At 35.7% G+C, this 15,188-nt stretch overlaps 3 protein-coding genes across 3 annotated transcripts; 1 reads left to right on the top strand and 2 right to left on the bottom strand.

Moving 5' to 3' along the window:
- The first annotated feature begins 2,796 nt into the window (after positions 1-2,796).
- Positions 2,797-5,020, top strand: LOC106319051 (derlin-2.2). The gene is made up of 6 exons (XM_013757266.1): positions 2,797-3,030; positions 3,123-3,222; positions 3,951-4,165; positions 4,243-4,326; positions 4,408-4,461; positions 4,533-5,020. Exons 1-6 carry the CDS (start codon positions 2,932-2,934, stop codon positions 4,713-4,715), a joined length of 735 nt encoding a protein of 244 aa, XP_013612720.1. The 5' UTR covers positions 2,797-2,931; the 3' UTR covers positions 4,716-5,020.
- Positions 5,021-5,157: 137 nt separating this feature from the next.
- Positions 5,158-7,285, bottom strand: LOC106319050 (cardiolipin synthase (CMP-forming), mitochondrial). The gene is made up of 8 exons (XM_013757265.1): positions 6,720-7,285; positions 6,571-6,637; positions 6,416-6,490; positions 6,241-6,292; positions 5,935-6,020; positions 5,743-5,817; positions 5,560-5,654; positions 5,158-5,456 (listed from the first exon to the last, which is right to left on the bottom strand). Exons 1-8 carry the CDS (start codon positions 7,193-7,195, stop codon positions 5,363-5,365), a joined length of 1,020 nt encoding a protein of 339 aa, XP_013612719.1. The 5' UTR covers positions 7,196-7,285; the 3' UTR covers positions 5,158-5,362.
- A 4,509-nt stretch (positions 7,286-11,794) lies between these two features.
- LOC106314603 lies at positions 11,795-12,416 on the bottom strand. Its single transcript, XM_013752450.1, has 2 exons — positions 12,335-12,416; positions 11,795-12,204 (listed from the first exon to the last, which is right to left on the bottom strand). The coding sequence occupies exons 1-2, from the start codon at positions 12,414-12,416 to the stop codon at positions 11,795-11,797; spliced, it is 492 nt and encodes a 163-aa protein (XP_013607904.1).
- Positions 12,417-15,188: the final 2,772 nt, after the last annotated feature.

Genomic DNA, 15,188 nt, shown 5'->3' with positions numbered 1-15,188 from the left:
TTTAGCCGGTCGAGTAAGTCGGCTAAAAGTGCCCGGCTTAGAGGGAGGCTCGTTCAGGCCCGTATACTCGGCCTCTCGCATCAAGGCCCAAAGGGGCACGAAATTAGGGCATCTGGGGCAGGAGTCCTATAAGAAGGGAAAAGGAAGCAACAAGAAAAGGACTTTTGGACCATTGAACACACTGACCGGCTAGATCTAGGGTTTTAGACTATCTATTTGATCTTGTTACTCTTCTGCTCTTGAATCTTCTTGTCACTCTTGTAACCCTCCAAACCATATCTAAATAAAACGTCTTTAGCCATCCCATTTCTGACTTCTTCCATCTTAGTCGACTGAATCCGGTTCAAACAATAACATCGTGACATTACTACTAACACTCTCAATGAAACTATCACTCACATTTAACGCCTTTGGGAGCGAACATAAATTATATTAAAATTGTTGAGAGTACCTTTTGTTTTTGGATATTTTTTTCTCCGGTTTAGTTGCGTAAGTTGTGTGTATTAAGTAATAATTTTTATTATCCTTATTATTATTGTTATATGTTTTTATTTTATTTTTAAACTTGTTGCTCTTACCGGACCTTTAAAACAAATACATGAAAACTTGTAGAAATAACTATAAAATGAGTGACAGTTCTGAGTATTTGGGCCTTAATGGGTTTTAAACGGATTTATGTATTTCTCATAAGAACACAATAACATTAGTCTTTTGACATTGGGCATGTAAGCTATTTTTATAAGACAAGATGAGTGAGCAGGTGGAGATGTTGTTATCGCCTTTGTGTCTGTCGGGATGTCTCTTGTATCTTCTGGTGTGCGTGTGTTTGTTTATCTTTTATCTGATGGGTAATATGTAAACAGAAATCATTGTTAGTTGTATTTATCAGAATTCGTAACTTACTCTCCTTTTTTGTTTAGGTAATTTCACTGATCTTGGTTGTCGTCTTCGTCTTCTTCGTTGCGAAAGTAAGTTTGTAAATTGTTAAATAGCTGGCCGTGTAGTGTGTATTTGTTTGGTATGTAATTTCAATGTATGTGTCGTTGAATTTTAGTTGAAGTGATTGGTTTGGTATATTTGTTTTGAAGTTTATTTCTAAGATTAAATAAAAAAGAGATGTGATCATTAATGATTCGTCTCTTTTGGAATTCTAGTTTTTGGTGTTTTGATTGTTTGGGTTGTTGTGGTTTCTTTTAAGTTGTAAAATAAAGGTTTGTGTAAAATTAGTTTGATAAGTAAGAGATAAATAGACGACCACAGATTTTGGGTAGAAAATATTTTTGATTATTGATGTTAGCACAATATAGATAATAATATAAAAGGAATTGTGTGTTGATTGTTTCGTACGGATCAATGAGGAGACGAATAACGACTTAAGTTGTTTCTTTGCTAAGGTCAGAGCCTTGGACAGAACGTATTTGTCCAACCACATCTGCGAGTTTAAATATCAGTTATGATAACGAAACATATTATAAACCCAGATGCAATATGATAATATACCTGGGAGTTCTAGGTTTGTGTTCGCAATCACTTGGAAATTGTCAAACAATCTAATTATGATTGGAAATTGATCTCAGGAGCATCCATGATGACTTCATCAATAATAGTTGGTGAGATGAAACGAATGAGGAATGGATGATCAATTATCTTGCAAATGCTTGAGCACCTAGCAACCTCAAAACGATCGACTTTCACAATGGAACCGGCTTTCAAAGATGGCATGTAATGATTAGCACGTCCGGCGAGAATAAACCCATGAATCACAAAATCTCCAAATAATATCATTTAACAAAGAATCAGGAAATCAATTAAAAACAATTATATTAAATAAGTGTGATAAATCGAAGATTAACTTACATTTTTATCAAGGAAGAGAACCGTGATTCCCATAAACTCACTGTCTTTCTTGAAGTTCAGGGAATCCCATAAGCGAGGAGGTTAGAGCTATGCTCTGACTACTATGACCAACACGGAGAGACTCGAAGGTTGAGTGACGGATGCCGGGAACGCCGTTTTGAGGAACTGGAGAGGTAGAAAGACATTTTCTAGAAGATCATTAAAGCTAAGAGGAATCAATGAGTTTTGTAGAGATGCAGATTGAGTTCATCAAATATGAGAATCATATATATAGGGTTTACAGAAATGCTACAAATCAGGAACATTTAAGATCAAGCGATTTAAGATGGGGAGATGAAGAGTTCACCAGTGAAAAAATAGATTACGAACATACATACGGTGCAACTCTGTAACTCAGATTTGTCTGAGACAATGATGAAAAGAACTTAAACTCATGTTAAACGAAGACAGTTTACAATATGGAAAAACTATAATTGTTGTTTTTTTTTCATATAACGTGATGAACCTCTTTTAAAAATGAAACTCATAATACACTTGTAGGCTTGACCCAGAGAAAAAACCGAAGAAGCAAAGGTTTCCGACCTTTATAAATATATATTAGTTTTAGCCATAAATGTACAAAGTATCCTTTAGTTTATATAAATGTTGGTGTTTATATTTCAATAACCCGGATTCGAACCACAGACTTGACATTTTTTCGCACTTTGTAAAAGTGGGACCCACCAAAACACCAGAATAGCGACGTGGCGGCGAATGAGGCAACGATAGATTTGGGCTTTTGTAAATGTGATTACCTTGCTGTGTTTAACTCTGTTCCATGTGAACGCCATGCCGTTTAAGTTAGAGGATAACGACAAGCACGGTGGAAAAAATGCTGACGTCATTAGCCTATTTCCGATAGGACGGTATGTAATATAGATACGAAGAAAACGAATTCCTGAGTTTTAATTTTAAAGTTTTTGAATCTGAAAAACTCATTGCGATTCTCAGGAAGCTTCCATAGATTTCCGTCTGGTTCTAGGGTTCCGCGACGATTTCTCCGATTGAATTTAGCTTGGGGGGGGCGAAATAAGAATGGCGCAGGGTGTAGAAGAATGGTACAAACAGATGCCGATCATCACTCGCTCGTATCTCACGGCGGCCGTTGTCACCACCGTCGGATGTTCACTCGATGTATGTGCTTTAAATAGGAGGACATTTACGGTTTTCATTTGAATTAGGGTTTCTTGATTTTGGTTTGGGGGTGGGGGTGTTGTGAATTGCAGATTATATCGCCGTATAGCCTCTACTTGAATCCCACCCTTGTGGTGAAGCAACACCAGTACTGGCGTCTCGTTACCAACTTCTTGTATTTCCGCAAGATGGGTAAGTGTCCTCCTCAGGCTTTGTGTTATAAAAAAGCTTTCATCTTTACCGTTATTGTGAATTTCAGTGGCTCCTGTATATGGTGTCTTTGTTTTAAAATGGCTTCATAACTGATTTTTTGGGATCAGATGTACAAACATCTTGCATCACTAGTCATATGATTCACTGATGCACATGTTTATGAAAGTTCACTTTTTTGAATTGCGTTCAGAAGCTTTCAGGGTCCGAGTTGTATTTTCGCATCACCTGCTTAACTAGTTTATGTTTTACGTCAAATTTTTTAGCTATATAGCCTGCGGAGAAAGGTTTAGCTCGTGCTACTGAGGAAGATTTTGAAGTCAACTGCCTAGTTGACTTTCATTTATTAGTGGAGGAACTGTATCAATCTTGTGGGTTTAAAAGCTCCTGTATGTGGTGTCTTTGTTATCAGAACTGATTTGCTATTGATTTAGAGTGCTTTGCATTCTTTTGGAATCTGACCACTAACATCTTGCCTTATTGGCATTGTACTTTTCTCAGTTGTGGAAATTTTGAATTGCGTTTAGAAGCTTTCAAGGTTCGAGTTCAGTTTTATTACTGTTTTGGCTAGAGGCTTACTTAGGATGGTTTTGGTCGTGCTTGTTAATGGCCTTTTTGGATTGATTGTGTATTCAATTGCCTAGTTGACTATCATGTATCATTTGGAACTGTATTAATCTTGTAGGATATATATATTTTTTTTTTGCAAGATTTGGACTTCATGTTTCATATGTTCTTCCTCGCACGGTACTGCAAACTCCTTGAAGAAAACTCATTCAGGGGAAAGACTGCTGATTTTCTTTACATGCTCCTTTTTGGAGCAACCGTTCTAACTGGTATTGTTCTCCTCGGCGGAATGATACCCTACTTATCCGCATCGTTTGCTAAAATCATCTTCCTCAGCAACTCATTAACTTTCATGATGGTTAGTAACTTCTATCACATCTTGTTTCCCACAAATCTAAGTCATCTCCAAACCTAGCTGTCTCCTTTGTTATACAGGTGTATGTGTGGAGCAAACAAAATCCTTATATTCACATGAGTTTCCTGGGTCTGTTCACCTTCACAGCTGCTTACCTACCATGGGTGAGTCTTATCTTTCTCGCTTCCTCTCTTTTCCCTAAACTTCCACCAGAATAACATCTTATGCAACTTCTGCCATTGCAGGTACTTCTTGGGTTCTCTGTCCTTGTTGGTGCCAGTCCTTGGGTGGATCTTCTGGTATATATCCTTAATCATTCCCAAAATCTCTTCTTTGATCTCTATCTTAAACCTGTTTAAAAACCTTACAGGGTATGATAGCTGGTCATGCTTACTACTTTCTGTCTGAGGTGTATCCGAGAATGACTAATCGTCGTCCTTTAAAGACTCCAGCGTTCCTCAAAGCCCTATTTGCAGATGAACCAGTCGTGGTGGCACGGCCAGAAAACGTCAGGTTTGATGCTGCACCTTTCGATGAAATCCACCAAGACTGATCCTGAGATCACTACACTTCCAAACGGGATAACGAATTCCGTTTGGTCAGATATAAAATGGTATGCAAAGGAAAGAAGATAATAGCACAAAGCCTATTGACTATGACACGCTAGTTGTGAACTCACCACCACACCTTAGTGTTAGTTTCAAGTAGTTTGGTGTCTTTTGGTATCGTTGTCTCTCATCGTGTTGTGTATACAAATTTGCTTTTTGGTTTTAGTGTTTATGTTATGTTTATTGGACACACTCAAGTTGTACACAAACCTCCAGTTATGTCTACATTGTTAATTATTGTCTTCGTTCATGTCCGAAACTTTTTCAGAAGAATGCCATCTTCTCTAGTTAAGTTGTCTGATAAAAGAGATGCATGTGCCAGGATTCGATTTATTTCTCTCCAAGGTTAAACATCCACTTTCAGACATCTCTCATTACCAGAAGCTATAGGAAGAACAAAAAGAAAAGAAACCAATAGCCCAACTCTTTTTACAACAAAAAGACAAAGACATCGTTTCTCATTCACAGGCTTCATTTGTTAACCGCACATTCCTTTTTTTTAAATTGAAAAGTAGCTGCAGATTTCTGGAAACAGTAAGAGTCGTTCAGGCCTTTCCGGTGTGCGGCCAGTGTGTTAAGTAAGTCAATGTTACTATGATCTCTTAATCATGGAGATAGGTTTGTTCTTCATGTACTGCGCTCCATAAGCTGCTGTTGAAGCCATAGTCGTCGAAGCAACTAACCAGCTGGATACAAAACAAATGAGACCAATAAGAAACACTTCAGAACACACTCCATATGCTTTTAACTAATCCAGACTGTTCTTTAAGAAAAAGACTAATATAGTACCTTAGATAATTGATCCATGTCTGTGTATCTGGATTCCCAAATTCAGGTTGAAGGAGTGCACCAGCGACTAGAGCCAATTGGAAAACTGTATTCACCTGTTTTTCAACCAACTGGTTAAGTATACCAAAAGATGTAACATATGTGTGGTTTTTAGGAGCACACGCTGTCAACTGGAGATCATACCTTGCTTATGAATAATGGTTTTACTTTCTGGGGGCTTGCACCATCGAGGTTGAAGAAATCACTCCATTTTTTCCACTGAGAATATAAGGCCAAAAATGATTTCTATCAATAATCTCAACTTCTGTAACCATATATGGTCGAGAGGGAAAAAAATGGTTTGGTTGTTCTAGTTCTAAAGTTGTCGAGCTTCACCTTCCAGTCTAAGTTTAATGCCCTTAGATATACCGCTCCGCCGACCAGTGCAACATCACGGAACACCACGATTCCAACCAGCCCAGCTTTAAAGCACAAATGTCACATAAACATAACAGTACCAAAATGTTGTCTGAGTTTAGAATGTTGTATCCAAGACGACTTAACTAGTTAATCAACTTAGATGGGGGTTTCCTCGTGGTACCAAAACTAAGTCGCAAGCTTTTTCTACGAAGGTTTGTTTTTATAGCTGTCTGAGATTAAAAGACTAAAAGTAGAAACTTTAAGCTAAAAAAAAGTACTCACGATGAAGAAGATCCTTCTGCACCATTGCTAATGCAACACATCCAATAAGAACCTGAAATTGAAAGTTAAATAATCAATAAATCGGAGGTGAAAACTTGAAACCACAGTCAGAGAACAACCACAGTGAGTAAGAAAAAAAAATACTAAACACATTAAAAGATCATTAGGTATTTACCTTGTCAGCAAGAGGATCAAGGTAAGAGCCAACCACAGAATCAATCTTCATTCTCCTAGCCATGTAACCATCTAACTACAGAGTAAAGAGCCCAGAAAATTAAGATTCAAAACCATGTTTCTCCAAACAATTAACAACAAAGAAGATGAATATACCCAATCACTAGCTCCAGAAACAGCCAACCCTACGAAAGCAGGAGTATACATCTCATTCAATATCATCCTACAATACAAGAAAGAATCAATCAAAGTTCAGATTCTTCATCCTCTGATGATATGAGAAAAGAGGTGCTTGATACACATACCACCAAAGCACAGGACCAGATGCTAATCGTGCCATAGATATCATATTCGGCACATTCACAAAACTCTCCATTATCCCTCCTCCTCTGCTTCCATCTTCCTCCTTAGCCAAATAATTATCATCCACGTGTTGTGTCACAGACTGTAACCCTAACCTCGTTCTTCTCCTAATCCGATCCAATCTAACACTCAGAGCCTCCACCTCCCTCAAAACGGCGCCGTTTCCTCGCCAGTGAAGAGGCGTCGCGGACTGGAGCAGTTTCCAAGGAGGAGGAGACAGGAACAGAGGTCCGTGGAGAGGTACGAACCATTTCGAAAGCGGAGACAACCGGTTCGTGAACTGTGGGATCAGCGGCGAAAACGACGGTGCGATCGGAGAAACGGTTCCGCCGGAAGCTGCGGCGGCGGTGAAGAATGGTCTGGACTTTTTAAGGGGATTGGTTTCAGCAAGCTTTCTTAGAGATCTGTAGAACGCCATCGATCATCTAACGCTTATTTTATTTCTCGTTAAATTGGAATTCGAATTGGTTACGGTGACGGGACGACTAGGTTTTCGCTGCTTGAGGGTTTTGACTTGGGCCACGTGTATGATGTTTCATAAACACGTGGAAGCTTTATGTACCATGCCAAACCAATAATTTTATTCTGAACCGGAACATTAACCAAGCCATATTATATCGAACCGGTACATTAACCGGATTGAAAATTCAGAGTGTAACTGGATGGAAATGAAACGAAGATGTATAGGTGTTCAAAATAAAATGATGCATAGAATAATGAAATCAAAAATTAAGTATAAGCATAAAATTCCCTATTCTAATAAATTGAATTATTTTATTTATTCTTTTTATTTCTCTATATTTATGCTTATACATGTTTTCAGTTATTTAGCTGATATTTTTTTGTAAAATCAAGTAGGACGGCTCACTCTATACATTGCAAATACTTTTTTAACAACACAAATATAATTAAAAGAATGGAATGAAATCAATATAATTTATTTTAATTCAAATTAAATAATAGATAAATATTATATATTAATAACATGTATGTATAGTACTAAAAATATATCCAAAATATTAAATGATGCTAAAAGCAAAGACAATTATTTAAGGGTTAATTTGTGTAATAGACAAATTTGAAAGAAAAATTAAGAATATGGCAATGATGTTGACATAATTAGATCTCCTATCATTTTTTTCTTTTTTTCTTCCGGTTTTCTCATTTTTCTAAGACGGTTGACGGTGATAACACATAAGGATATCACTTAAATAAAAAAAAAAAAAAAAAACGTTGTTACAGTGATGGTGGTTATGGCATTGACGATGATGGTGTGACAGTCATAAATATGGAAGAAACAATGGCTTTTTGTATCAATAGATATTGTGGCTGTGTTGTGGTGGTCGTCGTCGTGGCTAAAGAAAAAAAAAATTGTCGTAGATGGAGACGAAATGATGGTCTTTTATGCATAATGATATAGAACACTGAATGATATGGAACAAACTGAATGGTATGAAATAAACTAAATAGAATAGTACACACAATGAAATTATCGAATAGCATAATATTAGAAAAGTATAATGTGTTTACATGCTTGACATCTACAGTTGTTTTCAATGTTCATATGTATCTTATAGATAGTAAACAACATGATAATAAAATTATAGGCATGTACACATAACTCTTTCATCATATGAAAACATAAATAGAATAGAATATGGTAAATGGTATAGTTCATATTAATAAAATTATTAAATGGTTTAAATATACTATACTATGTATATCTAAAATTAACAAATAACAAGAAAAGAGGTAATGCTCACCCTGGCACCAACTAAAATATTCCATAAACTAAATCTAAAATATTAATTACTAAACCCTAAAGAGTAAATATAAACTTTAATCCAAATATCAAAATATGTAAATAGTATATAACATGAAGTATTATTAAATAGAATAGTAACAAACGAAATAACATATAATAGTTCCACTGATCTGACAGAAATCGATGATGTGAAGAAGAGAATCAAAGACGCCTCGACCGTAACGGTGTTGTGGTCTGTAAACTTCAGAAGCATAGACGTAGCGGTAAAAACGATAGATGAAGTGGAGACGATGTATGGTAGAGAAGGAAGAAGAGCGGTGGTAGTTGGTAATCGTGGTAGTTGGTAATTGAATAAGAAGAAGATATTTTAATATTTCATTAACCGGATTCTTAGGGGTATTGTAGTATATATTACATAAATAATGGAGGTAATTTATTTTTTGGTTAGATATTGAATTATGCTTTGTTTTGTAGTTATCCATTCCAATTTCCCATTATTTAAAGTCTAGTCTTATACTAAATCTTTTTACTATTGAGGCTAATATTTAACACTGGGAACAGTGACCATACTGGTTTGCAATCCTAATTTCTTTAGCAATTGACAACTGATAATTTTCATATAAGCTCAAACTTTTGTATCATCTTCAATTTGAACACTTTGATAATTATTTGTGTCATTACTAATACTAGGTAAACACCCGCGCTACGCTGCGGGAATTGTTTTTGTATTTTTTATAAAAAAAAAATTCAATTTGATAATTTTTATTTGATAATTTGAAGATTTCTTTTTTTTTTGTAAGTGTCCAAGATCCAATAAAAAATATAAATAAGATAAAAAAACTTCATAGATATGTATCATGTCTCTTTGAAAATGGGAAATAGGATCGTATAACCATGAAAAAAACGATAATTCACAAAATGGCTATTTAACCTAATGTTTCTATACACACTGTTACAATTACAAATTAATACGCTAATACCCCTCAAACATTACCAGCCCAACCTGCTGCTATAATTAAATAAATATTTTAAGGAAAATCCCTATAAAATAATTTGTGTCTCACCGTCGTTCACATCTTTCTCTGTTAACTTATGTGGTAAATTTGTAGCAGTCGAAAGGTCTCCGACACCGAATTCCTCCAAGCCTCGATTCTGCATGCAATCGACAGAGTTTCCATCTCCTTTGTCCTCCATTGTCATCTCCTTTTCTGCGTTAGGGGTCTCCGTTAGGGTTTAAGCGGCGGTTAGTAGCACACCCTTTCTACCGAACTTCTCCAACTCGATTCTTCTCAGATCTCTGAAACTCTCGTAAGTTCTCCTTGTTTTCCATTGATTCTCTTCACCGTCTTCTCGTCCCTTCTTATTTTATTTCAATTTGGGGCTCCTCTCAAAATTAGGGTACAGAAGGTGTTGTATATAAATGGAATAGTACAGATGCTTGCCCGTATAGTATAGTAATTGTGAGATTGTTGATGAAATTTTCTATGTTGATGGCGAAGAATTGTAGAGTTTCAAAGACTCTTATGGTGAGAGACAAGACTTGTGCAATGGCGATCACCTCTATCTCTACAATCGAAACCAATGTATTTATTTTTGCATATAGAATAGAAATGTAAAACAATATGTATTTTCATATTTTGTAATATGATATATTTTGTTGCTATACTATTTTATCATGTTCCATTCTATTTGACGGTTACTAAAAAGTGATATATTTTGTTTATAAATATAGTTTGTAATTTTCTTAAGTTCTCACTATGGCTACATGTTTTTGAATCTGTAAAATATTATGTATTTTTTTTGATTTTGATATGTGGGTTTAGGGTTCATATTTGGGTTAGGGTTTAGTGATTAGAGTTTAGGATTTAGTATTTAAAAGGTGAGATGGTATGGTTATGGTCATCATTAACTTCTTTCCATGCAATTATATACTTTTTATAATTTTACCAATATGTATTGTGTTATTTATTTTGTTCCATTCTATTTGGATTTAGAGATTATATTTGGGTTTAGGGTTTAGTTAATACAACTTGTCTGTGTGAGATCTTTTATGGATAATCTATTTGAAATAGAATATGAAAAATTATATGTTCAAACTATTCTATTCGAGATGAAATCGATTGACAAAACTATTCTACTAGAGATGAAATTGCATGATCTGTACCGAATACGCTATCGTTCTTCATCATTGTAATGTTTGAAATATAAAAAGTTCATCTCTATATAAAATACAATGGATTCCTCTATTATAACCATGTTTCTAGAGGTTATCATTTGAGAAGCATTGAGTACTTACAACACATATATCTTGGCCTGTAATACGTGAACTATGCTATTTATCTATATGGAATAGCAATTTCAATAACATCAAATATCCATTACGTGTACGTATGTTCTGTTACACAGAAAAATATTATTTTCTAATGTCGATGCATATTCTTTCATCATATGTGTTAAATATATCTGATTGTTAATAAGCCATAAAAAAACAACCACGTCATTTACTTTAGACAATGCAACTGGAAACTTGCGGCTGGAAAGGGTATAACCGGTTAGATTGGGTACAAAAAGCCTGATATTTAATTATGTCAAAATCATGACTACTTACTTAATTTGATACTCATATATGACTATCTCCCCAATAAGCCTTTTGAAAATCAACAACCTTTTTACAAAAAAAAAAGACATGGATCTGAGTTTTTTTTTTTTGATGAACTTTTATTTTGATTAATCAAAAAATAAGATGGGTTTACAAAGAGTTTCTAAGGTAACTAGGCGCTATATACATTAGCTGCAACCATTTATTTCTTATCCTATCAAAACTCGTTTTAAACTCAGCATATTTACTTCATCCTCCATCGCCAGTTTGCTTCACCCTCCATAGACTTCGAACCAACGGCTGACAAGCCCTGCAAGCTTGTGATTCCCCCTATATTTCAGGGATGAGATCCTGTTGCGAATGGCTTTATCAATCTGCCTAATCATTCTATCAGTGGTCATCCAAGTACCATGATGTCTTCTTGTGTTCCTCTCTTTCCAAACGAAATAGATGATGGCGTGAAAGACCAACCTCAAGAGGATACTGTCCATCATGCTTCTGTTGCGTCTCTTCAATGACGACAGAGTGGTGGTCCAGTCTGGTGACACTGCAGATCCCAACAGTCTGACAGTGAGAGTAGTCCAGATTGTGAAGGTAATAGGACAAGCAAAGTAGAGGTGATCTCTGCTTTCATCCCTTTCTCCAAAGAACAGTCATCCTTGGGTGATTCCCCAGTTCCTCATGCGGACTCCTGTTGAGAATCTGTCTTTCATAGTCAACCACACAATGAACGCCTGACGAGGAACACCCTGCAGGAACCAAACAATAGAATGCCAATCCACTTCCGGGGCTTGTATCCTTATTTGATCCCAAGTCCTTCTAGTAGAGAAAAGAGCCTTATAATTCTCCTCATCGTGCTTCCATAATGGCACATCTCTACCTCCATTTGACTCTGGCTTCTGAGAGTTCTCAATCTTTGTATACAATGCTTCATACACTCTCCTGCCTCGGGGTCTCATTACCCAATCACCTTGCCTACAAGCATCAGAGACCAACGCTTGGCGGGGGATTCCAAGATACAGAGGTCCCATATCACCAGTCTCTTCAATCAGCCTTCTCGTGCCTAGCCATTCATCAAACCAGAAATAAGTAGATTCACCATTCCCAATCTCACTTCTGATAAAACCAGATACCAATGGCCTGAGTTTTAAAAGTTTGCGCCAGAGCCAAGACCCCTTGCTAGTTTCCTTTACATCCCAGAAGGAATCTTAAAGAGATCACTGAGATTAGATCATTGATTGTCGAGTTGCTCGTCCTACAGAAAGCCTTTTCCATCAAAGTTGTTGTGGAATGTTTTAACAATTAGAAACTTCTATAAACTAAAAGCTTATGATACACTTGAGTCACTTAAGCTTTAGGAACCTGAAAAAAAAAGAATTATGAAGTAGGCTTCTTGGGTTTGTTTGGGTCAACGTTTTTGTTCCTCTTATTCTTGGTCTCTTCGTCTTCTGCAAGAGACATGATTATGATCTTGATGTATTTTAGTGATCAGTTAAAAGGAGAAAGTGCGAGTCAATGAGTGACCTTGGTCAGATTGTTTGTTTGTCCTTCTTAAGCAATTGGAGAGCTTCTTGTTTATGGAGTTTCATGGCTCCTCTTCTTCTTCTTTTTTCTTTTTTTTTTTGATTCATGGCCCCTTCATTCTTTTGTAAATTCCTCCATTGCTTCCATATATGTCTTCTTGTTCTTCTTTGCCACCTGTTAAAATACCCCAGTTCATAACTCTTAAGTTTTTAAATAGCTGTCGATGCAAGCATATATACAAAAATAAAATAAACCTCTTCATATGGTGTTTTTTGTTCATCTGATAACTTCTTCCAGTTCTCCCGTCATCTTTGTAACCTATTAACAAATCTTCTTTATGCTCAACATTGTTTTTAAGAAAAGTAGATCTCCAGAGTGAATTAAAGTACTTAAATTTATGGGTTTATTGGCCAAATGGCCATATTTTGGTGATAAATTAAAGAAGTAGCTATGATTTTGACATAATTCATTGTCAAACTTTTGTGCTTCTTTTCATCCGGTTATACCCCTTCAAGTAACAGGTTACCAGTTCTATATTATAAAGTAAACGACGTGGCATTTTTGTATGGCATCGTAACAATCACATAACATACGGATCGCGTTATGCAGTTGTATTTAACACATATGATGTAAGGGTATGAATCGAGAGGAGTGGATAACAGTTGTAAGTGTGCCAGAAACAATTCTAACCTGATGACGAACTGAAGATGATGACAAGTATATTCTATACCGATAGTATGAGTTTCCATACTATGTACCGTATGTGGAATAGTAATATTATAAATGTAGTTCCAAGTGAAATATGGTCTTCATAATTTCGCTACAGTTAAAAAGGCACATGATGCAAGGAAAGTACATAATGTTTTACCCAAAAGCAAGCCAAATATTCCAGAAATAAATTTATCAACCACACAGAAATAAACTAAAGGCCAAATAGTATGGAAATGTAAACTCTCAGTAAACCACACAGAAGAATATATAGTGTAACCCAAATTTAATGGAATGTGGGCACATTGTGTTTGTTGTACGGAAAACCCTATGACTTTCTATTTTGGTTAAATGAAATGATGCCAATGTTAACTTCTGATAATATATGTCCGTTATAAGGTGAATTAACGTTTATGACGTGTGTTACGTGAGAAGGTGTACTCCATATGGAATACACTATGTAATTTATCTGAGAACAGCTATTCCATATAAAATATACTATGTTATTTATATACTAGTTGCATACATCCATGATTGATTTACAAAATCTAATGGGGATTGGTGGAAGAACACATGACACTAAACACTAAATAAAAATTAGGAAAATATGAAGGTCGGATAGTTGGTGACACCTACTCCTAATGAAAGAGTAGGAGGATGCCACATACTGAAGTTGATTTATCAAGATATTTTCACTGTGTAAATTAAAACAAGTGGTATAGGTTAATGATTATAAATGTGTATTATAGGATTACGTACACATTTGCACCGTCCATTACGAGAAGACTTCTATACTATATACAATGTACTATTTAAAATGATACTATGTGCATACTAGAGCCAAGATTGAGCAACATGAAATACAAAGCTAATATGAATAGTAATAGAACACTTAACAGTAAACACTAAACCCAAGTTAAGAAAATATAAATTCAATCCATAGGCAACCCAAATCTCCAGGCAATTAAATCCACCTGCCATAATACTGGAGACATATATTTACATTCCTCATGAGCCACATGAAATACAAAGCTAATGGGGATGGTAAAATAAACACTTGATAGTAAACACTAAACCCAAGTTAGGGAAATATAAACCCCAATACATAGGCACCCCAAATCTTTATGAAATTAAATCCCCCTGCCATAATACTGGAGACATGTATTTACATTCCTCATGAGCAACATGAAATACAAAGCTAATAGGGCTGGTAATAGAACACTTAACATTAAACATTAAACCCAAGTTAGAGAAATATAAATCCCAATCCGCAACCCAAATCTTCAGGAAACTAAATCCACCTGCTATAATACTAGAGACATGTATTTACATTCCTCATTAGCCACATGAAATACAAAACTAATGGAAATGGTAATAGAACACTTGACAGTAAACACTAAACCCAAGTTAGGTAAATATAAACCCCAAAACATAGGCAAACCAAACCTTCGGGAAATTAAATCCACCTCTTATAATACTGGAGGTATGTATTTACATGCCTTATGGGTAACATGAAATACGAAGCTAATGGGGATGGTAATAGAACACTTCTCACTAAACACTAAACCCAAATTAGGAAAATATAAAACGCAATACATAGGCAACCCAAATCTACAACAAATTAAATCCACCTGCCATAATACATGAGTTATCTATTTACATTCCTCAAGAGACATGGAATATGCAATGGGTTAAGACATAGTATAATACATAGTATAGTATATAAATAGTATGGTATATAAATAGCAACGCCTACACATCAGATATGAACCCTTCGCCTCACGGTGAGCGTCCCGTATTTCTTCACAATTGAGG

This window comes from Brassica oleracea, chromosome C9, assembly GCF_000695525.1.
Source record: "Brassica oleracea var. oleracea cultivar TO1000 chromosome C9, BOL, whole genome shotgun sequence".
NCBI classification, from domain to species: Eukaryota; Viridiplantae; Streptophyta; class Magnoliopsida; order Brassicales; family Brassicaceae; genus Brassica; species Brassica oleracea.
Note: the sequence above shows the minus strand (reverse complement) of the source record. Positions and strands in the feature narration are given on the sequence as shown.

Coding starts and splice junctions, on each gene's coding strand:
- LOC106314603 (XM_013752450.1), bottom strand. CDS start 12,416: ATGGAAAAGGCTTTCTGTAGGACGAGCAACTCGACAATCAATGATCTA. Junction 12,205..12,334: donor TTTAAGATTCCTTCTGGGAT/GTAAAGGAAACT, acceptor ATGAATGGCTAG/GCACGAGAAGGCTGATTGAA.
- LOC106319050 (XM_013757265.1), bottom strand. CDS start 7,195: ATGGCGTTCTACAGATCTCTAAGAAAGCTTGCTGAAACCAATCCCCTT. Junction 6,638..6,719: donor TCTGGTCCTGTGCTTTGGTG/GTATGTGTATCA, acceptor CTTGTATTGTAG/GATGATATTGAATGAGATGT. Junction 6,293..6,415: donor TTGATCCTCTTGCTGACAAG/GTAAATACCTAA, acceptor TTTCAATTTCAG/GTTCTTATTGGATGTGTTGC.
- LOC106319051 (XM_013757266.1), top strand. CDS start 2,932: ATGGCGCAGGGTGTAGAAGAATGGTACAAACAGATGCCGATCATCACT. Junction 3,223..3,950: donor CTTGTATTTCCGCAAGATGG/GTAAGTGTCCTC, acceptor TTTTTTTGCAAG/ATTTGGACTTCATGTTTCAT. Junction 4,327..4,407: donor CAGCTGCTTACCTACCATGG/GTGAGTCTTATC, acceptor CTGCCATTGCAG/GTACTTCTTGGGTTCTCTGT.